Source organism: Canis lupus, chromosome 3 (genome assembly GCF_003254725.2).
Source record: "Canis lupus dingo isolate Sandy chromosome 3, ASM325472v2, whole genome shotgun sequence".
NCBI lineage: Eukaryota > Metazoa > Chordata > Mammalia > Carnivora > Canidae > Canis > Canis lupus.
In genome coordinates this window covers 21,039,267-21,054,977 of record NC_064245.1, presented here as the reverse complement: position 1 = coordinate 21,054,977, position 15,711 = coordinate 21,039,267, and the positions used below count along the sequence as shown (strand labels likewise).

Below are 15,711 nucleotides of genomic sequence, written 5' to 3'. Positions count from 1 at the left end.
AATAATAAAAGGGGTATTGGTGGTGCCAGAATGGAAGGTGTAATTTTAAATAGGGCGGTTTGAATAGGACTCAGAGATTTTTTGTGAATTCCTTTAAATAGCAACATAGTTTGCTATTGGATGTACCTAATTTATTTAGTCCTCTAGCCATTAAATAATTCAGTTTTATATAATCATATTGTATACAGCTACTATGATAATCCTTGTGGGTTATTTGAGCATTTATGTGCATTTAATACTTTGCTTTACTTTTATTTTGACGTATTCATTTTTTTTTTTTTTTTGTGGAATAAAATCTCTGTCATCTTTGTGTGTATTTTTTTCTTTTTGGCTTCTAAGCACAGATTGTCATCTATCTAGATTCATATATATAAATCTATAGTTTTCATAGTTTCATTTTTTAAATAATTTATCTGGCATTTATTTTGTTATTTTTGGGAATCTAAGTTATTTCCAAACATTTAATTGATTATTGTAGAACTATTTATTGAATACTTTTTGTGCTGTGCCTCCCACTTTATATTACATTTTTATATATAATAAAGGCCTTTTCTGGAATTGATGTGTGCATAGTAGTTTTCTTTTTATTTATTTTTTGTGTGTGTGTGCATAGTAGTTGAAAGATATTGTTGCTAATTGGGTACCTTGAGGAAAAGCTTTAGGGGGGAAGAAGAGGAAGCAGGTGTATATAATCTTTTGACTAGAGGGAAGACTTATGTTGTTTGCTATGTCAAGTAATGTCAAGGATTGATTGATTTTGAAAATTTACATGTTAGCTGGCTTGAAGTTCATTTCTTTGTGCATAACTTAAAGTTATCAGTAAGTAAGACTTAATAACAGCTAAAATATGTTAAAGGTAAAGAATATAGCAAATTGTTAAGTAGAAACAGGAATTTTAAAAGAATTTTAAGGAATTCCAGAAGCCTGTGATTCAACTAAGGAAAAATTAATAATCTAAAGAGAAAACAGTTGATCATCAAAATATTAGTAGGCAGAAGAAAGATGTCAAAGCTAGGAAGTTAAAACATTTGAAGCACGTCAGTAAAATATAATGTTTGATTTAATAAGTTATTTGGAAATAAGGTACTTGATAATAGAGTTGATCTTATTTATAAACAATGACAGTACAACCATGTATAAGAAATGGAGGCTGGGTGATCTTCGCATAAAGAAATAGAAATTAATCAAAATTTTGGTTATGCTGGTGATGGCCTTGTCTTCTGTATAAGAGCTGAAGTTGTTTGTGAAAGAGATTGGAATATCTTCCCTGGGATTGATAGCCTCTTCTAGTCTACTTCGACTGGGTATTAGTTCTGAACCCTACCTGGAGGGTAGGCTGGAGACCGTTTCAAGAGGTCTGTAATGTTAAAATGGTTTTCATAATACTAAACTCCTATTTCTGTTTCCACTTTGTTGATGTTGGCACAGTGGTGCACTGGGAGGTAAAACTTGTGGTATTTTAAAGTTGTTTCATGCAGTGGTACCATACTGTACTAGTTTAAGTCATTGTGTTTGTCATTGCCAGACACTGGTAGAAAAAAAGAAAACCAGTTTCAATTAAGAATATCTTGATGTAGCAGTAAGAATTATTTTAAGCTGCAGTCCTTGAGAGTTTGTCTTTTAAATATTTTGTGTGGTGAAATGGAAAATATACATAAAACTGTATTCATCAGTACACACATAATACTGTATTCCTGAGTACATTGTCTTGGGGAAAACGGTTGTGTGATTGACTTAGGAGCTTAACTAGGTGCTGCTTTTATGGCACACTATTTTTGCTATAAAGAATAATAGACTATGGTAATTCAGATTTGAATATTTAATGGATATTTTTCTTGAAAAAGAACAAAGCGAGCCTGTCATTTTACGGAAAATAACTGACAATATTTGGTGCTTTCAAGCAAAATTTGAGCTTTTAAATAAAAATTAGAATTTAAGAACCTTCTATCTTTAAATTTGAGAACTTCCCAAATACTTAATGACTTTTCTGATGATACTGATGGTTGTTGTTTGAGGTCCCTTAAACCACCCTCCAGTTCAGTGATTTTCTAGAAGGACTAACAGAACTCGTCAAAACAGACTCACAGTAACCACTTATTATACAAAAGGATATGGATTAAAATCAGCAAAGGAAGAAAGTGCATACAGCAGAGGCAAGAAGAGACTAGATGCAGGCTTCTAATTTCCTCTCTTGCTGGAGTCACACAGACCTGCTTAATTCTCCCAACTGCTGTGTGACAATACCAGTTGTCAATCAAGAAAGCTCACCAGAGTCTTTTTTTTTTTTTTTTTTTCTCACCAGAGTCTTAGTGTCCAGAAGTTTTATTAAGAGTTGGTCCTATAATAGGTGTGGAGCCCCCCTGTGGCTGACCTTAGTTACTCCATCAGTTTGAGTCTAGGATCCCCACCAGAAATCACTATGTTATCATAAATAATCTGGTATAGCCCAAGGTTCTTAGTAAACTAAGGCACTCTTTTTGAGCAGGTATTGAAAAGGCTTAGAGGTTATCTCCCAGCAGCCAGTCAAGGGCCAAACGTATATAGTTTGGACAACCCCCCCAAGTATGTTTTCTGTCTAGTGGTATTATAAAGAATGTGATTTTTGGTATTATAAAATGTTAAAACTTGAAAGATTGTCATAGGCCATTGAACCAGTATTGTCAAATGACTATTGCATGATGCTACAAAATATACACGAGTAACTGATAGAGCAGTGGATTTTAACCTAGCAGAGTATGAAACATTTATAGGTATGGTTAGATACTATATTCATCTAACCTTTAGTAACTATATTAAGTAACAATCTGCATATACTATGAAGGAAAGCAGTAGCAGCAACTAATTAAATGTAGAAACAGATATGAATATCCAGATAAGGTTCTCAGTTTTATTTCTAATACTGCTAATATTGATATATACAACCCACATAAACAAATTTGTTTGGTGCTGTAGTTTTTTAAAAATCATGTGAAGGGGCAGCCCAGGTGGCTCAGCGGTTTAGCACCACCTTCAGCCCAGGGTGTGAACCTGGAGACCCTGGATTGAGTCCCATGTCGGGTTCCCTACGTGGAGCCTGCTTCTCCCTCTGCCTGTGCCTGTGTCTCTTTCTCTCTCTGTCTCTCATGAATGAATAAATAAAATCTTAAAAAAAAAAAAAATGAAAACATGTGAAAGGACATGGAGACCAATAGCTGGTGTATAGGTAATAAAAAAGGATGAGATGAACAGCTAAACAAAGGGAAGGGTAGGCTTGTTACTGAGGTCTCAGAGAGAACTGGAATCAGGGATTTGAACACAGTCATGACTCTCTTTTTCTCTTCTCTTCTCAAGAAAGGAAGAGAGAGAATCCTAAGCAGGCTCCACATCCAGTGCAGACCCCACCGTGGGGCTCAATCTCAAAACCCTGAGATCATGGCCCGAGACAAAATCAAGAGTTGGACACTTAACTGACTGAGCCATCCAGGCACCCCATGAGTCTCCATTTCCATCTTTGTATTTGTTTAGTCCTGTCAGCTTCATTTTTTCTTATTATAGACTGGTTCTTCCAAGTGATGGGAAGTTTAGCAAACATACAACCTCCTCCTCACTCTTTGACCGTGCATCCTATAGTTTATGCTATCAGAGAAAGACTGACTCTTTTTTAGTTCGAGCGAGAACGGAGTACTTGAAAAGAGTTTGATTCTGCTTGGTTCAGGTACTTACCATGGAGTGATGAATTTTGACTAAGCCAAGTTCTTCAAAGAAAATGAAAGCTTCCTTAGAAACCATGTTGTTAAAATTGAGGAAGAAAGACCTCCCAGAGAGGGGGTGTGTTTTCCCTGAATGGGATGGCTGCCAAACAGGCAACTTCCAAATCAGCATCTTTGAGTTTCAGCAAGTTGTATAGATGATAGATATTATGGTAATTCAGAGTAAGGGTGCTTGGAATGTCCAGGTGAGGGAACACCGTGTTCATAGATAAGTACAGAATTATATTGCAGTTCTTATTAATGGCCAACAAGCAAAAGCTTCCTTTTTAAAAAATCTAGGGTTTTAAAAGAGGTAAACTATCATCTAGGGTTTTCAGAAAACATCTCAATCTGGAATAAGTACAGTTGACACTTGAACAACACAGGTTTGAGCTCCACAGTTCCTCTAACATGCGATTCTTTTCAATATAGTATAGTAAATGTTTTTTTCTCTTCCCTGTGATTTTCTTAACATTTTTAATTGTAAGAATACAATGTAGAACACATACAACATATGCAATATTTGTAAATTGACTGTTTATATTATCAGTAAGACTTCCCAGTGGAAAGTAGACTATTTATTTATTATTTGTTGCGAGTGTCAAAAGTTACAGATTTTCCACTGTATGAGGTTAGTACCCCTCTAACCTTGCATTATTCAGGGGCCAACTGTAGAGTCCTGTTTGTTATTTCATGTTAGAATGCTTCATATGGGAGAGGATTGAAGAATTGTTTTTGCCATTGTTGTATTTTATGTACTAGTAATAAGAAGCAACTTGAGAATGACAGCTTTGTTTTCCATTAGTAATGAAGCAAATTAAATACTTCCCAGCAATTATGGTTATTTGTCTGGCTTAAGAAACAATTTTGATATAAAATAGAATGCACTCTAGGTCAAAGAACCCCCCTAATCTTTATAAGTCAATATGTGGGTTGATCCTTTGATTTCTGTTAATGAAAGTTCAAAAATTTTTTTTTAAAATATTTTATTTATTTATTCATGAGAGACACAGAGAGAGAGAGGCAGAGACATAGGCAGAGAGAAGCAGGCTCCTTGCAGGGAGCCCCATGTGGGACTTGATCCCGACACTCGAGGATCATGACCTGGGCCGAAGGCAGGTGCTCAACCGCTGAGCTACCCAGGCATCCCAAAAGTTCAAAATTTTAATCAAAATATTCTATAGCTTCTTAGACAATTTATCTGTAATTCATTAAAATTTAGCAAAAATTGGGATAGTAGATGTTCAAATCTATCTACTGATACTTTTGTGGGTAGATTTGAGAGCTATTAATGTTTAATTTCTTAGTGGTACAGATACCTTGAGGCCAGATCTATTTATTTGAAGACACAAGCTAGAAGGGTATAAATTTAAAATCAATATAAGGAATAATTATTAGCTGTGCTATGGCTCTCCTGCCTTTAACAAACACCCTGTAAGGTATCACTCACTGTTCTGGCCATGCTAAACAATTCTTTCTTTAGACAGTTACCATGGTCATACGATTCAGGGCCTTTTGGTTTCATAATGCACTTAAAGAAATGTAAAATATAGTTGTGGAAAAATTTTTAAAAGTCAACGGATAGCTTATTCTCATTTCTAGATGAGGAACAGACAAATGTTAAGTTTGATAATGACAAACATAATTTAAAATTTAAACCTTTTTGGTTTTTTGTCTTTCTTTTCTCTAAATTCTGTACCTCTCTTTCTCAAAGACTGGAGCCTTTTGTGGTGGCCTTTGAATGCTAAGTGAATTAATGAATAGTTTATACCTGGTATTTGGTAATGCATAGCTATTTGTAGACTTGAGTTATTAGAGTGAAGTGTTTGAGCCCATGGTTTAGGAAAAGCCTGTTGGGAAAGTGAATCTTTCCACAGTTGTAGGAAGGGTTGAAACAATGTGAGAAGAGGGCTTAAACCAGAGTAATGGAGGAGGGAATGGAAAACTTGAGAATAATTTGTCTGTTGTAATGCTAGTGATGTTGGAGAGGCGGTATACAAGTTGGCACTAGTATTATGGCTAGAGAGATAGGAAAGAATCAAAGTTGGGAGTTTGAAGGTTAGGAAGGATGCTGATGTCATTAACAGCATAGAGAAGTAAAGAGGAAGAATGGGTGTGTGTTAGTAGGGGTAATTGCCAATTTTTTAGATTTGGCTATATTCACCCTTAAGTTGAAGATTCTTAGCAGGTACTTGTTAATTTAGGCCTGATACTTAGGAAGAAAGTTAGGTTTAGTGAAAAGAAGTTGGAAAATTATTCTCATGAAGGTTATAGTTTGAGCTGATACTGAATAATATTATTACTAATTATTATTAGTAATAATATTCTGTGAGTAAGAATAATAGAGAACAGAAAACTGAGAAAGAATAAAAAACCTTACAGGAAATGCTTTAATTTTAGGATGGCCTTTGGCTAAAGTGCTTAATCTTTCCACCTTTATTTATTTAAAAAGTTATGTAGGAAAGAGACCTTGAGAAAGCACAGAGAGGGAGTGCCTAAAACATAGTAGGTGCTTAAAAAGTACTTGTTGAATGAATAAATGTAATTTGGTCAAGATATAGGGGTTTATAGGGGAATAAATGGGCACATTGTGGAGAATTTTGAGATATGGTATAATGCCCCCCCCCCCCCAACTCCCCAGGGTTATGTCTGGGACCTGATTAGAGAATAGAACTGAATATCTTGAACTTTTAAAATGTTCTTTGAGGTATATTTCCGTTTGAGGAACTGAAAGAAGTTCAGCAAGTAAGGTTGTAAGTCTAGTCTAATTTTAAAGCATATATTCTTTACATTTCTTTCTGCTAAGAATTTGATGTGTAAGCAATATTTTGAAAGTTTGAAGTATTCTTATGTTTTTATATCTGTATGTAAACTTTTCTTTGCCTATACTTTTCCCTCTGCCTAATGAAACTTTCTCACTTTCTCAGTCCCTTGCTTTCTCTGAATCATTTGCTATTCATCTTTTAAGTTTTGTTTAGCCATCCGTGTTTTTAGGAAGTGTATTCTAAAATCCTAAGACTGATGCTTTTCTCTATGCCCTCATATTCTGATACTTACTGGACCAGATTGCAGTTGCTTGTTTTGTCTATATTCTCCACTAGATCATAAATTTCTGTGTCATGGTGTTCATTAGCATTAACTTGTTTCCTATGTAGCACCATGGTTGGCCATTGTTTGTTGGAGATGGACTAAGTTAAAAGGCAATGTTAGACTAAGTTTGCTTTTAACCTTCAGATTCAGTGTTTTAAAGATATATTTTAAAATACAGGTTAAGAAATATTTTGGTTGTAATAGATAGCCACTGAATCACTATTTCCTTCAAAGTTTTAGAATGAACATTATGAAACTAAAGAAACTGTTTCTTTTTACATAAAGGTGATTTACAACTCTGTTGCAGCAAGGTGGCTACAAGTCATTTCCTCCTGTTTTTCATGTGCTCAGTTACTTTTATGACACTGTAATTGTTAAGGTTCTAAGAATTGGTAGTTTTTGAGGAATGAAATTACACAGATAGAAGTGATTGACCATAGAGGTAGGAATTGATACTAGCTTCCTGCTAGTAGATATTGTGCTTTTTCGTTTCTTCCTCTTTCGTTTCTTCCTCTTTCCTCATTTCCCTCTCTCCTTCCTTCCCTCCCTCCCTCCCTCCTTTCTTCTCTTCTCTTCTCTTCTCTTCTCTTCTCTTCTCTTCTCTTCTCTTCTCTTCTCTTCTCTTCTCTTCTCCTCTTCTTTCCCTTTTCTTCTTCTTCTTCTTCTTCTTCTTCTTCTTCTTCTTCTTCTTCTTCTTCTTCTTCTTCTTCTCCTCCTCCTCCTCCTCCTCCTCCTCCTCCTCCTCCTCCTCCTCCTCCTCCTCCTCCTCCTCCTCCTTCTCTCTCTCTCTCTCTCTCATATATGATTGGTGCATAACGTTTTTGGGGAGGGTGTGGCTTTTTCTGCTCTTCACTGTTACCTAGGGTAATGGGAGTTAAGGGTGATGAGAATGAGGCTATCTTGGTTGAGTGCCTTTTAATATAAATAAACTTTTGCCTGTGTAAGCATTGTGTGTTGGTCCCCATCTTCATATATTAGTCTTTTAGCAGACTAAATTGTTGGTGGGTAGATCACATGGCAGTGCTTTTCTTTAGAAGTACTCTCAGGAATTAACTCTTTTGGACTCTGTAACTATGTACTTTTATGAATAAAAGGAAATAGATTTTCTACTCTTGATTTGAGCTAATTAGATCTGAAACATATAACTAAATATACACAGGATATTTGCCTCAATGCACAAATATACTCAAGGTACCTAACATATATGCACATAAGTATTACATATACCTACTGTATACATAAGCATTTTTTCTCAAGTTTTAAGTGATGTAGTTGGACAAGGGTAGAAGGCATTTGAGGGGCCTTATGCTTATTAGTCCAGTGGTTTTTCAAATGAATTTATTAGTGACTAAATTTTAATGTCTATGCGTAGTAATATGAAAAAAAGGACCAAGTAAAGTCTCTCAGTGTAAAGCATGATTTCTTTACTTTTCATTCACTTTAAAAAGTCAGTTTGTTATTCTTAATCATCGGCCCAGACTTAGTGACTGTAAGAAGTCTGTTGAAAGGAAAAATGGGGGCTTTAAGAGATGAATACTAGTTTTAGCAATTTTTTAAAAATATATCATACCATCTTGAAATAACCAGTTCAATTTAAAAAAGGACAAGCATGTAAGAAAATCTGATTAGCATCTTTGAGAATTACAGAAACACTTTAGGAGTTTGTAGTATGATCAGGCACACAGTATCCCAGGTGACTAGGTGACAGAAGGGATTTCTTGCAATAGGATACATGCAGATACAATTTTCAGGAAGGACTTTGGTGTCTGTCAGTGACATAATTAAGAGGAAGAGCATTGTGGAAAGTAAAAGTGAACTGGGAACTTGAATGTAGTTTGCTTTTTAGAAGGAAGTATGTTGATGGTGACACTGTTTTAATTATTTTCTACTGTAGTAGACAGTTTCCATAGAGGAATGTCAAGTTAGTATCAAGTAATTGTATAGTTTGAAGTGTCTTTCTTTATTCACACCAGCTGGTTTTCTCATTGCATAGGTTTCTGTATTATTTTTCCTGATTAAGAAAGACAAACTAAAGAGCACAAAAGCTCCTATAAGGCCCATCAAATGTCCTCTACTGATACACAACATAAGTTTATAAAAACAATTCAGGTGATTCCAAGTTTTAAAGTAAATTGGTTCCTGCAACGTGTCCAACTTGTCTCTTTTATTGTTGACTCTTGAAATATATAGTATCATCTTGTATGGCATGTTATCTTAGATAAACTGATTATGTAGTTTCTGATGAAATCAGCTCTGTATCTGCCTGTAAGATTTCTCAACTTTAAAAAACAAAACAAAGGAATGTAGGGGAGAAAAAGAGAGAAAAACCAAGAAACAGACTTAATTATAGAGAACAAACTGATGGTTGTCAGAGGGGAGGTGAGCCAGGGGATGGGTGGGATGGCTGAAATAGGTGGTGGAGATGAAGGAAGGCACTTGTGCTGAGCACCAGGTGATGTATGGAGGTCTTAGATCGCTATATTGTATACCTGAAACTAATATTACACTGTATGTTAACTAACTGGAATTTAAATAAAAACTGGGGAAAAGATTTCTCAACAAAAATTTACAAAGCTAGCCGAGAAAAATATATTACTTATTAAATTTCCCACTGTTTTCTTTTCCCTACCTCCTTAAAAGAAAGAGAAAAAGAGAGAGGTACTTTTAAATAGGAGGACATTAGATACTTTATTATTAAAATGCTACATTAGCAAAGTTTAAATCACAGTATCTCAAATGCATATTTTCTTTGTCATCCCTCCAGAGAATATATCCACTGGAGAAAGAATGGGGCTATCTGCAGGTTTTCTCCTGGAGTTGCCAGGAGAAATGGAAGAATTTCTAGTTTATGAATACAGTGGCATCTCCAGTGCCACTTAACGTGTATGATCTGTAATGTTCAGAAAAGGAATTTTGGGAGAAGAAATTTTCTCTTAAAAATAAGACTTTTGCAGAGACATTGTGTTCTCTTCCCCAAATTAGCTGGAAGGTGAAACAAGACTGGAAAATAGGAAGATAACTGGAGCTTATGTGATCTACAAATTAATTATCCATTATGCCAGAGTCATAAAATTTGGGATTTTCACTGATGAAATTGTATTAATCAGTCGTATAGTCTTTTATATGTATATATATAATTTTATATGTATTATTTCATCTAATATCAAGCCAACCTACTATGAGGTAGATGTTGTTATTATATGCCTTTTATAGAGGAGAAAACTGAGGCTCAGAAATTAAGTCATTTGCCCACACTTGTACAGTCTGGTGGCAGAGCTACAATTCAATCAGGAGCAGGGTGGCTCCAGAGTCTTTACTTAACCATTATGCAATTATAGCCTAGGTAGTAGTTTTTCATTTTTATATTTTTCTTTGAAGGAGTTTAGGACAAATCTGTAATTTATTCTGAGGTTAGATGAAAATTGTTTTCCATATTTCATAACTGATAGTAATAAGTAACAAAATGTAGAGGCTTGACCAGAATCATGGAGGTTTCTGGTAAGTCTTTATCTTTCCAGTTGGTTTAGTCTCTTCTGAACATGTTTAGGAGGTGTCAGTGTAGCCATCTCTCTTTGAGCTCCCTTGGTCTAAATTATTTTCATATTCATTTTAGACCTAGCTGGCAGTCTTCAAAGATCAGGACTTAACTTATTATGAACATTGAAGAAAAAAAAATTATTTCCCCAACATTATGGTTTATGATTTGACACTTCTTCCTTCATTCAACAAATGCTTTTCTTAATTTATTTTTAAAATATTTTAGTTATTTATTCATAAGAGACACAGAGATAGAGGCAGAGACATAGGCAGAGGGAGAAGCAGCCTCCCTGTGGGGAACCTGATGCAGAACTTAATCCCAGGATCCCGGGATCATGACCTGAGTCAAAGGCAGACGCTTAACCACTGAGCCACTCAGGCATCCCTCAACAAATGCTTTTAAAATTAATATTACTATGTGCCAGGTATATTCTGTGATTAAAATTTGCCATAAATGTAGTAAGTAGAGTAACAAATTTACATTAGGTAGTGGTGCCCATATATATTCGGTAATCTCGTGTTCCACTCAGAATATCCTTATACTCCAATACAATACCAGTTAGTTATTCTGCGTTCCTTAGAGATATTCCAGATTCACATTTTTAAAACTTATTTGAAAACAATCACCAGCGAAACTACCCTTATCAAGATATAATAAGACTTTGATTGTAAAGATTGTTAAGAAATAGTGGGAATGATTAAATAGATTTTTTTTATTTCCTTGTAATATTTCTGCTGTAACTGTGTATAGTCAGAAAGTGTAGCATTTTTGTAAAATGGATCTTAAACCAATATCCACTAGGGGCACATATCCTCTAGGGGGTTCACCTCTTTGGTATGGGGGTATGTTTTGGAAAGCCATATTACACATTTTTTTTTAAAGTATTTTATTTATTTATTCATGAGAGAGAGAGAGAGAGAGAGAGAGAGAGAGAGATGCAGAGACCCAGGTAGAGGGAGAAGCAGGCCCCATGCAGGGAGCCCTATGTGGGACTCGATCCTGGGACTCCAGGATCACGTCCCAGGCTGAAGGCAGGCGCCAAACCGCTGAGCCACCCAGGGATCCTCATACACGTTTTTTATATAAAATGAATTTTATTACAAATTTCAGAAAATGAAAGTAGATAGCATTTTTTTTTGACTCGGGGTTAAATAGAATCTATAATGCTTCTCTGTGAGAATGTGACAGCTTAAGTATTCTGGATTTCTTGGTAGGTGAAATTTTATGTTTATCAAAAAGTTCATGGGCTAAAAAACGGTGTTGAGAGACATTGTTTTAAAGACTGAAGGACCAGTGCTCTGTGGATGTAGAGCTTAGGTTCTATAAAGCTGAAGTACTTTAATCAAATCATATCACATTGGAATTGTGATCTATTTATAAAATATTTGTTTTACCTACATATTGTGATACTATATGCATTTATAATAAAATTATTATTTTACCTAGCATGATACTGCTTTTTTTTTATTTCCAAGTTTTTAAATGGGAAAAAGATTGCATGTTGTAACCGCTTTTTTGAAGTGCTTTTTATTCTTCAATAATAGCTTTAAAATAGCTGTGCAGGTACATTTAAAATATTCTTGTATGATTTACCTTAATTTCAAATAAACAATAAAGATAATTCAAGAAAGTATGAGTTTTGATTAAGACAATTCAGTTTTGTTGGTTTGTTTTTTGTAGAACAGCCAGTGGATTTTAACAATGGAATTTCAACACTTAGAGTATCCAACTCAACTACATATATGCTCATCCAGGCTATTACTGGATAACTTATTTTCTATTTATAATCATAATCAATGACTTTTTTTTACTGTAGTTGACACACATATTAGTTTCAAGTATACAACTTAGTGACTTGACAATTACACAGTATGTTGTGTTCATCTTAAGTATAGCTACCATCTATCATCATAGATGGCTATTACAATATTTTTTTTAATTTTTTTAAATTTATTTATGATAGTCACACAGAAAGAGAGAGAGAGAGAGGCAGAGACATAGGCAGAGGGAGAAGCAGGCTCCCATGCACTGGGAGCCCGATGTGGGATTCTATCCCGGGTCTCCAGGATCACGCCCTGGGCCAAAGGCAGGCGCTAAACCGCTGCGCCACCCAGGGATCCCACAATATTATTGACTATATTAATTATAGTGTGCCTTTTGTTCTCATGACTTACTCATTTCAAACCCAAAGCCTGTATCTTCCACCTCCTTTCACCCATTTTGCCCATCCCCCCACTCCTCTCTGCTTTGGCAACCATTAGTTCTCTGTATTTACAGGTCTGATTCTCTTTAGTTTATTTATTTAACAATTTAAAAAAATAATAATGAATTGACATATTTTGCATCATGTATTTGAAGCTTCCTGAGCTTTTGGCATAAAGGGAATTATTAGTATTCAAGAAACAAAATTGTTTAAGATACTGTTTGTCTTAAACTGAATACCTGTGTTAATGCCAGAATCTTACAGAAAGTACATAGAGTTAAAAACAAAATCACAAATATACTTTTATATAGTAGTAAAAGTTTTTAGTCAAGTATTTTTATGAATTAGTAATTGTGTAACACCTCAAGCCTTTTGTATCACCTCATGGTGGGTTTACAAGATGGAGATTAAAATGTTTTAATCTAGACATTTTGGGCAAAACAACAGAAATTTTAACAAATATAAGCTATATAAAAATAGGAGTTTTGCTTATAATTGTTTTTTTTAAGATTATTTATTTATTTGTTAGAGAGAGAGAGATACAGGCAGAGGGAGAAGCAGGCTCCATGACGGGAGCCTGATGTGGGACTCGATCCCGGGTCTCCAGGATCACACCCTGGGCTGAAGGCAGCACTAAACCGCTGAGCCACCCGGTCTGCCCTATAATTTTTTTTTTTAAGGATTTTCTTTTGAAAGAGAGTGAGTGAGTGATAGCACAATTGGGGGAAGGGGCAGAGAGAGAGGGAGAAGCAGACTTCCCTGCTGAGCAGAGAGCCTGATGTGGCTCCATCCCAGGACAGTGGGATCATGACCTGAACAGAAGGAAGGCAGCCTCTTAACTAACTGAGCCACCCAGGTGCTCTGCTTATAATTGTTTTTAATTTTTGTCTTTTCAGTGTGTAAATCTGCCCCGTGGGATAGCTTCATTGCTTTAGGTAATAATGTACCAATTTCATGTTCTAAGGACATGTCCCATGTATTTTCATGACAAAATAAACTTCTAAATAAATTTTTTTGAATGGTGACTTTTAAAATCTCTTTATTTTTATTTTTTATTTATTTGAGAGAGAGGGGGGATCACAAGCGGGGGTAGGGGCAAAGGAAGAGGGAGAAACAGACTCCCCTGGTGAGCAGGGAGCCTGATGTGGGGCTTGATCCCGGGACCCTGAGATCACTTACCTGTGTTGAAGGCAGACACTTACCTGACTGAGCCACTCAGGTGCCCTCTAAATAAATTTTGTCGTGATCATATATGGTTAAATTTTAGCTCTTCAAGGAACTTTTAATCATCATTAGTCTAAACTTTTCCTTTTAGATTAAAAAAAAAAAAAAAGCTCTTGAAAGTTGAATTTACTTGTCAGTAGCCTCAAATATATGATTGAACTGAGATTAGAATTTTAGAAGAATGCAGTGTTGATTATTCTTTGCCTCCTTTCTCTAATACAATTTATAATTATGTTCTTCCTATTCAGTTAAAACTAGCTTCATGATTAAGTTTTTCATTATTTTATTTGTCTTTTGCATAGACTTCAAATAAATGGGTTGGTTTTTTAAAAGAAAATTGAAAATTCTTTTGATAAGTTTTAAGCTTTTTTTTTTTAAATAAACTAATGAGTCTAGAATAGTTAGCCTTCCTTACAACAAGCCTACAAAAATAGGACTGTAATAGTTTTGACTATTGACTTCTCTTTAGATATTAAATATATCAGTACAATATGAATGTTTTATTGTTTTCCTGAGTGTTTCAAAAGAGACTACAAGTATCAAGATGACTTTGGATGACTAACATATGGAAGGTGTAAAAATATTTCATAATTTTTTTTTTTTAAATATTTCATAATTATTTTGTAGAACTATTACCATGGCCATGTGAAAATTCCAATACATTTCTTTTTTTAAATTTTTATTTTTTATTTACGATAGTCACACACACACACAGAGAGAGAGAGAGAGAGAGAGAGAGAGGGGAAGAGACATAGGCAGAGGGAGAAGCAGGCTCCATGCACCAGGAGCCTGACGTGGGATTCGATCCCGGGTCTCCGGGATCGCGCCCTGAGCCAAAGGCAGGCGCTAAACCACTGCGCCACCCAGGGATCCCTAATTCTAATTATGCTTCTGTTTATATCAATCCATGAGTCTCTTATAGGCATAAATTGGTAGCGTGGGTGATGCTAGATTTATAGCCAGTCATTTAAGCAGATTATCTAGTAGCATGGTAGGTAGAATATATTTAATTTCAGAATAGGAAAGTTAAAGGAACAAAGGTATTATTTATTTCCTACATGTTTGTTAAATACATGTGAGGAATTAAGGTCATATGTGTGGTTATGGAGTAGTAGAAATAATCAGCTTCATGTCAAAATAGGAAATTAGAACAGTAGTCTTTCAACAGTGTCATTCTATTTTCCCATTCTAGAGCACAGACACTGAAATGGAATAGTTTTATTTTCTTTCAGGTACCATGTATTTTGCTTGTTATGTCAAGTGATAGGTATATACTTAGGTTCCTTAGTATGTAGAGAGATGGTAATTGTTTCCATTGTCTATCATATTCTAATTTTTCTAAATAAAGATTTGACTGTTATAAGTGTTTATATCTTCATGAGGTAGACAATCCTGGAGGGAGACAGATGGACAGACATGGAAGAAGTTGATATGTGAGATGATTAGCCCTGAGCTTATAGAACAAATTAGAAACTGAGTAAATGAATTTTTGAGAGAGGGAGAAGTTAGAAACAATTGAGTTAAAATTGGAATAACCAACGCAGAGTAAAGGGTAAATGTTTAAGTTACATTTAGGTATTTAAAACCTCTAGTGGTAAGTTTTCAACTACCAATAGTAATTTTATGTTTGCTGTTTGTATTCTAATGTCAATTTTTTTCCCTGTAGGTGGTATCATGGAAAACTTGATAGAACTATAGCAGAAGAACGCCTAAGGCAGGCAGGGAAGTCCGGCAGTTACCTTATAAGAGAGAGTGATCGGAGGCCAGGGTCCTTTGTGCTTTCATTTCTTAGCCAGACAAGTGTTGTCAACCATTTTAGGTAAGTATTTATTTCTAATATGAGGCTAGATAATATAGTTTACTTTGCTGTTCTTGAATATATCTGCCTTAATAAAGGTGAATGATTCACTCATATTTAAATGATGGGG

At 35.1% G+C, this 15,711-nt stretch overlaps 1 protein-coding gene across 2 annotated transcripts in view; it reads left to right on the top strand.

The window, feature by feature from the left end:
• RASA1 (RAS p21 protein activator 1) overlaps positions 1–15,711 on the top strand; it is a 109,084-nt gene that overhangs the window by 38,744 nt on the left and 54,629 nt on the right. For both annotated transcript variants that reach the window (XM_049108284.1, XM_025437237.3), the window contains exon 2: positions 15,450–15,602. In XM_049108284.1, the coding sequence (XP_048964241.1) occupies positions 15,450–15,602 (153 nt within the window). The remainder of the gene's footprint in view (positions 1–15,449; positions 15,603–15,711) is intronic.